The 10,305-nt window shown below is 38.8% G+C and overlaps 1 protein-coding gene across 2 annotated transcripts in view; it reads left to right on the forward strand.

Moving 5' to 3' along the window:
* CNMD (chondromodulin) overlaps positions 1–4,166 on the forward strand; it is a 37,775-nt gene extending 33,609 nt beyond the window's left edge. The window contains exon 7 of one of the 2 annotated variants that reach the window (XM_033177610.1): positions 3,639–4,166. In XM_033177610.1, the coding sequence (XP_033033501.1) occupies positions 3,639–3,854 (216 nt within the window). In that variant the 3' untranslated portion in view covers positions 3,855–4,166. The remainder of the gene's footprint in view (positions 1–3,638) is intronic. The other variant, XM_033177611.1, reaches the window with a different exon arrangement.
* Positions 4,167–10,305: the final 6,139 nt, after the last annotated feature.

Raw genomic sequence — 10,305 nt, forward strand, 5'->3', positions numbered from 1 at the left:
CCTGTAATCCCAGCACTTTGGGAGGCCGAGGTGGGCAGTTCATCTGAGGTGAGGAGTCCAAGACCAGCCTGGCCAACATGGTGAAACCCCATCTCTACTAAAAATACAAAAAATTAGCCAGCACAGTGACGCGCACCTGTAGTCCCAGCTACTCGGGAGGTTAAAGTAGGAGAATTGCTTGAACCCAGGAGACTGAGGTTGCAGTGAGCCAAGATTGTGCCACTGCACTCCAGTGTGGGTGACAGAGCGACTTCAACTAAAAAATAAATAAAATTCAAAAATACATGCAGAAATTTTTAAAAAAACAGTACAAAAGTTTTATTATGAAGTGTTTTCCTTCCACCCAAAACACCCTCCCCAAAGCAACCTATTAACAATGACTATTTGTCCAGTGTCTTTGCTTAAGTATACACAGACACAAGCACACACACTTTTAACACAAAAAGTTTTAACACAAAACTTTTATACCTTGCTCTCTTTCCAGTTACAATATTTTGGAGACTGTTTTCCTACATAGTACCTCATTCATTTAATGACTACTATTCATTTAATAGTAATTCATTGTATACATAAATGTACAGAAATTTAGTTATGCTTTCATGACTATAAATTATTTCTCTGTCTTTTGCTGTTTGCAAATACTGCTACAGGATACAATCTTGTACATGACTTACAGGATTTGTACAGGATTATCAACAGTAAATCAAGGTAATGCAGGTGGAGCTCTTAGCACAGGGCTTGGGACACACAGGTGAGCAGTAACTTTCTCAATGTTAGCTATTAGTATTGTGCCGCTAACACACGGAAGTCTATGTTTAGCATAAATGCTGAAGCATGAGTCTGCTGCATTGAAGTAGATTTACATTTTAATGGAGGATACCAAATTGCCTTTCAAGAAATTACATCAGCTATATGTCTGCAAACAGTAATGGAAGGACCCACTTATTATCAAACTTAAAAAAAAAACTTTCACCAATCTCTTGGGTGTAAATTTTATCTCCTGGTTGTTTATCCTGCTTGTCTTTAATTATGCGTAAGGGTGAGCATCTTTTCATATACTAAGTCATTTGCACGTTTTTCTATGTAGCCTATTCAGTCCAATACTATTTCAGGTGTTGCCAATATATTTCCTAGTTTATCATTTTAAAAATATTTTAGAAAACCTTGGAGCAAAAAGTATTTTCTACATAACCAAAGGCTTATCATAAAATTCAGGACACCATAATACTACCTTACCTTGAAGAAGAAGAAAAAGAATCTGAATAGGGCCGGGCGTGGTGGCTCAAGCCTGTAATCCCAGCACTTTGGGAGGCCGAGACGGGCGGATCATGAGGTCAGGAGATCGAGACCATCTCTGGCTAATATGGTGAAACCCCGTCTCTACTAAAAAATACAAAAAACTAGCCGGGCGTGGTGGCGGGCGCCTGTAGTCCCAGCTACTCAGGAGGCTGAGACAGGAGAATGGCGTGAACCCGGGAGGCGGAGCTTGCAGTGAGCTGAGATCCGGCCACTGCACTCCAGCCTGGGTGACAGAGCAAGACTCCGTCTCAAAAAAAAAAAAAAAAGAATCTGAATAGATGAACAAAATTTAATATTGTTTATTCCCTGGAGAGCTGGGCTGGCTGAATCTGGCTCAAGGGGTGAGGGCATCAGTCCCTTCACAGATGGGCAGGATGTGACTTTGCCTTGGATCCAGTCTTGAGTGACCTGTATCCCTTGAAAAACTCCAATTATATCAAATTTTTCCTTTTTTATATGTTGGACTTTAAGCAGAAATGTTTTCAAAGTATTTATCTCCATGATCTCAGTCCTTCAGTTATTCCTTTAAAAAAAATGTATCTTACGGTAACAGCATGAGATTTCCTCCCAACCTTTCAATCCTAAAACTTTGTCAGACCTTCAGATAAGGAAGTGCCTCAACCGACAGGCCTTTTAACTCTCCCTGCCCCATAATAAATAAATGAGGTTGTTGTCTTTTTGCTGTCCCAGATTAACCTCTTCAAGATATAAGGCAAAGAACAGAGACAGTCTGATGAATTAAAAAACGAATGCTTTAAGAGTAAGATAATAAATATTTTGACGACATAATTTGAATATAGGTTGTATCAGATCATGTTAATTTTGTGATAATGGCAATCTGGTTGTAAATTTAGGAAAACATCCTTATTTTGGGGGGCACATTCTAATTATTCATGGATGAAATGTTACAATTCCTCCAATTCTCTTTAAACTCACTTCAGAATTCACTTTAAAATACTAGTTTTGTTTTGATGGACATTTCCCTATCTTTTGCTGTTGCAGGAAGGGGAAAAGCAAATTTGACAATAGGTTAGCAATTGTCCAATCTAGATGAGTCTACTGGTGTTCAACATATAATTTCCTCTACTCTCCAGTATGTTTGAAATTTTTTTTCAAGACAGTTTCACTCGTTACCCAGGCTGGAGTGCAATGGCACAATCTCACTTCAACCTCCGCCTCCTGGTTCAGAAGATTCTCCTACCTCAGCCTCCCAAGTAGCTGGAATTACAGGTGTCCACCAACCATGCCTGGCTAATTTTTTTGTATTTTTTAGTAGAGATGGGGTTGGTTTCACCATGTTGGCCAGGCTGGTCTCAAACTCCTGACCTCAGGTGATCCACCTGCCTCAGCCTCCCAAAGGGCTGGGATTGCAGGCGTGAGCCACTGTGCCTGGCTGAAATTTTTAATAACTTCCTCCCCATCCCAAATTATGATTAAAGACTTTTTGTTTCAACATCAGAATCAGCTAACTTTAGGAAAGAGGCTTAAACTGAATCAAGAATTTAAAGATAAGGGCTTCTTGGGAATGTACTTCAATACCATATTAAAAATAATGCAGAATCTCTACCCTTAGAAGTCCCCCTAAAGGAAAACCAGATACGTAAACTGGGCAGGGTTGGAGGGATGGGAGTTCCTTCCAGTTCTGTAATCTCACCAGCAGTGAAGATGGAGATTTTTACTTCAATATAATCTTGTGTTTATCTAACTATACTTACATAAAAAACTAGAAGGTAAAGTTTAAGATCTTGAATTTTACATGTTTTTGTGGAGTCTTTTCCTGAGACCCCTTTGTCCCTACAGGGATAACATCCCCATTCTGTTACTGAAATGAAAGCAGGAGAAACTAAATGACTTGACAGTGTTCTCAGAGCCAGTGTAACTGGAACTGAAATCTGTCTTTAGCCTAGATTGATGAGTTTCAAAATGTGCTTCTAAAGAGCCTGGAAGCCATTACTGCAAGAAGTCACAAGCATTCCACTGACTTAGAATTAGCAGTGGCAGAAATGCTACTTTTTATCATAATGCTTCCTTTCTTGCTTTCCTACTTAAAACAAGCTGAGCTACTCAGTGGTAACCATGGTTCATTAAAGGCATGGAGAAACTTCAGGATATCGTTTTAAAAGACAAAACAACTTTCTAGTCAGTGACAGGTGAGATAACTGTAGATTCCTTGGTGTCAAAAGGAATTATGAATGACAGCAGGTAAACAAGATCAGAACTCTTTACAGCAGATTACAGTATCTTGTAGCAGTGAAAAATTCAGAATCTTATTTAAAAATAACATGCATGCTATGACCTCATTATGCAGTTATCACAAATAATTATCTTTTCTTTCACAGCAGCAGGAAGGGGAAAGTATGACATTCGACCCTAGACTGGATCACGAAGGAATCTGTTGTATAGAATGTAGGCGAAGCTACACCCACTGCCAGAAGATCTGTGAACCCCTGGGGGGCTATTACCCATGGCCTTATAATTATCAAGGTTGCCGTCTGGCCTGCAGAGTCATCATGCCATGTAGCTGGTGGGTGGCCCGCATCTTGGGCATGGTGTGAAATCACTTCATGTATCATGTGCTGTAAAGTAAGAATTAGCTGAAGAGACAACCAAAGAAGCATAAGGCATGCTGATGCTGATGGGACCACAAAATATTTTACACTCTGAGCGGTTATTCTTGACACTCTTAACAGAATTTTTTTCCAGAACATTAGTATGTGCAAATGTACTGAAAGGGTAGTTCAAGTCTAAAATGCCATAACCCCTTTATTATTTGTTATTTTTTGCTTTGCTTTGCCGTAAGTCTTCCCTTGCTTGTATCTTCCAAAGCTATTTTAAAATAAACATGAAAATTTACAATTTGTCAAAAATCTCAATCGTACACTTGAGCTCCTTTAAGTCATGATGAAAATAAGTCATTGTTATTTGTACAGAATTCAATTGTTCTTAATCTTTTTTGCTCTTCCTCTTGTAAATGTGCCCCCAGAATTCCCAGATAAAAACACATAAAAAGGAAAGGATATATAATGGAATCTATCTAAAAGTGAACATTTTTAGCCTCAATGTAGAAGCTCATGGGGAATTATTTGAGTGCACTGGCATGTGACCTGTGTTAAGAGTCACCTCCAGGAAAAGAGCTCTAGGATAAAGAAAAATGCAGTCAACGATAAATCAGACTTGTGGGGAGGAAGGACTTTACTGACATTCTGAAAAGCAGGTCTTCACACCTTTCTCAATCTGTTTTCAATAAGTGGTCACTGGGCATGAAGAAGCATAATGATTTTTACCTTTGTAGTACAAATCAGGCTGCGGCTGTAGTCCAATTACCAATAAGTTACTCTCCTAGTAACAGGGCTGACAGTGTTGCTTGGCAGATACAGCTGAGGAGGAATAGCTTATTTATGTATAATGACATAAAGAAAGTCTCTCAGGAACAAGGACTGTCTTTAGAAATTGAAATATTAGGCCGGGCGCGGTGGCTCAAGCCTGTAATCCCAGTACTTTGGGAGGCCGAGGCGGGCGGATCACGAGGTCAGGAGATCGAGACCATCCTGGCTAACACGGTGAAATCCCGTCTCTACTAAAAAAATACAAAAAGCTAGCCGGGCGAGGTGGCGGGCGCCTGTAGTCCCAGCTACTCAGGAGGCTGAGGCAGGAGAATGGCATGAACCCGGGAGGCGGAGCTTGCAGTGAGCTGAGATCCGGCCACTGCACTCCAGCCCGGGCGACAGAGCGAGACTCCGTCTCAAAAAAAAAAAAAAAGAAATTGAAATATTAGATCAAGAAGATGAGCAGGTATTTTATATTTTTGACATTTCAGTTTTGCATCCCACAGTTTTTGAGAGAGAAACAAATTTCCTAAGGAAAATAAAAGTTTTCCAAAACACAGGATCCTGAGATGATAGAAAGGTCTTGATGCCATGATCTCACTACACTCTCATATTCAGAATACACCTTATTACTGTGTATTCCACAGTAAATCCCTCATACTGGTATTTTCCAATTAAAGTCTATAATGATACAATTTTAAAAACCTGGTTTTCAGGTGAACACTCAGATCCCTCCATTTAATGAAATACCCAGCAAGCCTAGGTCTCTGGAGAAAAGAGATGAAGGAAAGACACCGTAATGACATGTAATGGTCACACTGTTCTCAGGAAGCAGCTACTTCCTACAGCTACGAATTTAACATGTTTAGTCTTTAAAACTGTTGTTAACACTATTAACTAAAGAAATATGCACCAATGGGTATGCATATCATCTCCCACCCCCATGGCTCAGCAACCTGTACTGGGTTCTAAAAATAAAGAGAATGAGGCCGGGCGTGGTGGCTCAAGCCTGTAATCCCAGCACTTTGGGAGGCCGAGACGGGTGGATCACGAGGTCAGGAGATCGAGACCATCCTGGCTAACACGGTGAAACCCCGTCTCTACTAAAAAAATACAAAAAACTAGCCGGGCGAGGTGGCCGGCGCCTGTAGTCCCAGCTACTCGGAAGGCTGAGGCAGGAGAATGGCGTGAACCCGGGAGGCGGAGCTTGCAGTGAGCTGAGATCCGGCCACTGCACTCCAGCCTGGGCGACAGAGCGAGACTCCGTCTCAAAAAAAAATAAATAAATAAATAAATAAATAAAGAGAATGATTTAGTGACCCCAGCCCAGAAGAGCACATGGTCTCATGAGAGACACAGATAATAAGGGTTCAGCACACCAGACAAAGCCTTGATAAAGATGGAGGCAATGGGCTTCTTGGAGAATGCCTACTCTCTAGATTTTCAAGGATGAGCAGGAGTTAGCCAAGTGAAGGTGAGAGATTTGCATTTCAGGCAGAGGGAGTTTTGAGTAAGACCAGAGGTGTGAAGCTGCATGGTACAAGCAGGAAAACAGCATTCAGGTCAGGGTAGGAAATATCAAGATGGAAACGTAGGCAGAAGCTTTAAGTGGCATGTTAATTTGTGGATATCGTAATTTGGGGATATCGTGTGTGTGTGTGTGTGTTTAGGAAATAGGGAACCAATGAAAAGTTGCAGGCAAGGAGGGAGCTGGTTTTCACCTTAGATGAATCCCCTTTGGTGGCTTCCCATGTGAAAACTGAGCAGGTGCCATACAGTCCAAAGAGGCATCTTAATAAGGACAGCAGGTCATAAGGAAAGGTTGCCTTTTGAAAAGATGCTCCCTTTCAAAGCTTCATAATTAGATGAAAATATAGGAGATGGATATTTACTTCTAACAGGTAAAGGGATTATGTTATGTTATGAAATGTTACTAAATACCCAAGGACATCAGTTTAACAGGAAAAAAAATCAGGATGATTTAAAAACAAAGGAAAAATTCAAGGTTGGATTAAGGACAGGAATGACAAAGGAGACTTAAATTGTATTCAAGGATGAAAATAAGGGTCTACTTTGAAAGAGAAGTGGACAGATGAGCATTCAATAAAGGAAGAGACTGCAACAGGGAAGAATTACAAACTTCTTCACAACTTGGTACTAATTTCCCAAATTACTTTTAACCAGGCCAGTCTAAAAGTTACAAATACAGCCCAGTTTGCTGTGCTGAATCTTGACTGAAAAGTTAGCATGTGTGTATAGACATATGACTTACTGGTACTTTATTACAGGTACTCACTTAATTCTCAGTAGTGGTACAAGCCAATCCTGATGGAACATCTCAAATTAGATTTCAAGGTCCTAGTTTGACTTGGAATGGAAGGAAAAATGTGATAACTGCCATTTAGTCAGCATATGGAAAATGTTTTCTTTTTGTTTTCTGGCTGCAAAAACTTATGTTTTTACACTTCCCCTTCCACCAACACCTCAAATAACTGTGACACTAAAAAAGTAGATATACTAAGAATAACCACTTAACCCACTCAACAGTTTCTTACATCAGATTTTATTATACTGAAATACAAGCTACATTTTTACAAAATAGAAATTCTTTGTGAGAGTGGATTGACTTAATTTTATTTCTGTATAAGCTAAATATGTTAATCTGTTTTAAGAACATGTATTTTATAAAAATGGTCACAATATATTTTTTAAGTTAACTGATTTACTGAGGGAGGAGGAAGGAGTTGACCAAAGTCTACATGCACAGACAGTCCTAAAAGTATATCTCAAACATGAAGATGTAAATTTGAGAGTTAATGATACAAATTTCAGCAAAAACATTTACAGGCAGAGAGTGTTTTGGTGTTTATAAAAGCTGAACTCCTTTTGAAGGGCTTCTGTACATATATGCATGCTCATATACTATATGCATATATAGGTGTGCTTCATTTTGAGAAAGTCCAGTATAATACTAGCATCAAATTTACAAAACAAGTTTAGTGTTGACTGACTGAAGAACTCACTACAGGTTTTACTTCAACTGCTTACATTCAAAAGTATTCAATTTACAATTTTTAGGTACTTACTGTGTAAGGTAAGTACATCTATACATAAATACTTTTATGCATGTATAATCTAAACATAGCAAATAGCTGAGGCTATTTTCTAAGGTGTTTGGCTTAGTGAACCTTTTTTACATCTTAATAGTTTTAAAATCAAATACATAGCAGTCTTTATTTGGGTGTATGTTATCACAGAGGGATAAAAATCAGTAATGGGACTGGAAACAGTATACCCACTAAGTTAAATTAAGTCACTGGTTAAAACACCAAACTATTCAAAACCATTTAAGAGATATACCCCCACTAAATTCCCTCTGAATTTAGTAATTTACAGATGTTGTGTTTCATATTCCTATTCTCCCCTTTGTGCCTGCTCCTTTGTAAACATTCTTTTCACACCAAATTCTTACAACTGAATCAGAACCGCAGAAAATCCAACACCTTTTCTCTCCTCTGCACATGGCTACAAAAATTCTAATAGTAACAAGATAGTTTGAAAGACATACCTCCATATACTTTTTACTAGCATTGCATTTGCAAATTTACTTGAAATTACTTTTTAAAAAATGTCCTTCAGGGTTCCTTCTAAGGTATGAATGCTAAGAATTTTCTTTTTAGCTGCCTATATTTCACCAGCCTAGATAATTAACTATCTTTTATACTAAATTTGCCATATACTGACAAAGTCAAAGACCTGTAATAAACTAGACAGACAAACAACTTTCTCTTAGTGGGACTAACGCTGTTAAAGGCAAGTGGTTTTGTTTCCATTAAAACTATATTCCTGCCTGTTGTTACTGAGGTAACTCTAAAAAATTAAGTAGTAAAAAAGATCTCCATGGGATGTGCCCTAACACAAGTTCTACTCTGCCTATTCAACCAGCACCGTAATTTTTAACATTCACTTAGCACCTATGGGTAATTAAACAGGCATCATCTGAGAATATTCCAGTCGCTGAATAGTACCTCATTATTAATTAGTACTATGTCATGGCTCTCTATGACTATTTCTCTGCTCAGTTCTAGTAATATCTTAACAGTGATAAAGTAGTGTTTTGCCCAAGTAGTTATTCCCATTTTGTTTCACTCTGACTGAAACAAACATTTGATCTTCTTTCATCACGTGCTGTCATACGGTGATATGGATTCAATAACTTAATCATAATGACCCCCAAGGTTAAGAAGAAAAAAAGAATCATTCAGCATCTCTCTTCTACCTTTTACTTTCTATGTTAAGAGGGAAACAAAACCTTCAAAGGAGCAAGCCAGGTAGCTTTTCCCCTTCTCTAAAAGTTACTGGAAATAAGGCATTAGAGGTGATTAGTGCTAATCTCACTTCTGTTCTCTCCTTTACTCCTTGACATCACTGTGTTCTACATGCAGTCCTCCAAGTCACCTGCTTCAACACCATCAGTTCATTCACAACAAAGATTTACTGGACCCTCTCTCAAAGGTACTGATTCAAAATCTCAGGAGGAAAGTAATGAAGGTCTACATTTTTAAACATAAGCTTCCCAAGTGAGGGTTACTCACCAATAAGCTTAAGAACCACTACCCTATATATTATACAAAATAGCTGCCCAATGTTATAATTTTAGTTGTCTGATTATCAGAAGATCAGCAGAGGATTAGGGTAAATCAGCTAAGCATGGTGGCTCATGCTTGTAATCCCAGCACTTTGAGAAGCCAAGGCGAAAAAGATTACTTGAGGCCAGGAGTTGAGAAAGCAGCCTGGGCAACACAGCAAGACCCTGTCTCTACAAAAAAAAAATTTTTAAATTAGCTTAGTGCACTAGTAGTGTAGTCCCAGCTACTTGGGAGGCTGAGGCGGGAGGATCACTTTACTCCTGGAGTTGGAGGTTACAGTGAGCTATGATTGAGCTATTGTGTGCCTGGAGAGCAGAGCAAAACCCTGTCTCTTAAAAAAAAAAGATTAGGATAAATAAGTTTTAAGAGAGAGTCTATCACCAACTATCTGAGTGAGTTACATTAAAAACCTGTTACAAATAAAAAAGTATATGAGATGACAGCACTCTGGAAAAAGTGCATCTGTAAAACCAAAGGTTTGGACTACATAGTATTTAAGATCCATTCCAGCTCTAAAATCCTGACTTTGTTTTTGTCTCCTCATATTGACAGTGGATGGAATGCAAATACATGTTTGCATTCCAGAGAATAAGAGGTTCCAAAGCTACCTCTAGTCTTGGTAGATGGCCCATAAAAACATGCTCTGATGATCTGATTTTAACAACTCTAAAACAAAATCCTATGCTACACATATTCCTAATTCCCTGTTCACAACTGGTCATTCTTCAATCTTGCCTTGGTACTTATTCTGTTGTAACTGTACTTACATTCCAGAACAAGAAATAGCTTTGCTAAACAAAGATTAGACTCACATATGCTATTACCTGTAGTTTAATGTGTTAAGGGCAGACATAAGTTGAGTATTCAGGCTGAGGGCTTCTTTCCACCACCACAAGCTAAGTTCCATGAAGGCAGGGAATTTTGTTTACCTAGTACCTAGCACCTAGCTCAGTGTCTGACGCATATTTGGCAGTCAATGAATATCTGCCAAGTGAATAAATGAATGAGTGGATGTCATGAACTAATTTCTT

The sequence above is a fragment of the Trachypithecus francoisi genome, unplaced genomic scaffold, assembly GCF_009764315.1.
Source record: "Trachypithecus francoisi isolate TF-2019V2 unplaced genomic scaffold, Tfra_2.0 Lachesis_group18, whole genome shotgun sequence".
Classification (NCBI taxonomy): domain Eukaryota; kingdom Metazoa; phylum Chordata; class Mammalia; order Primates; family Cercopithecidae; genus Trachypithecus; species Trachypithecus francoisi.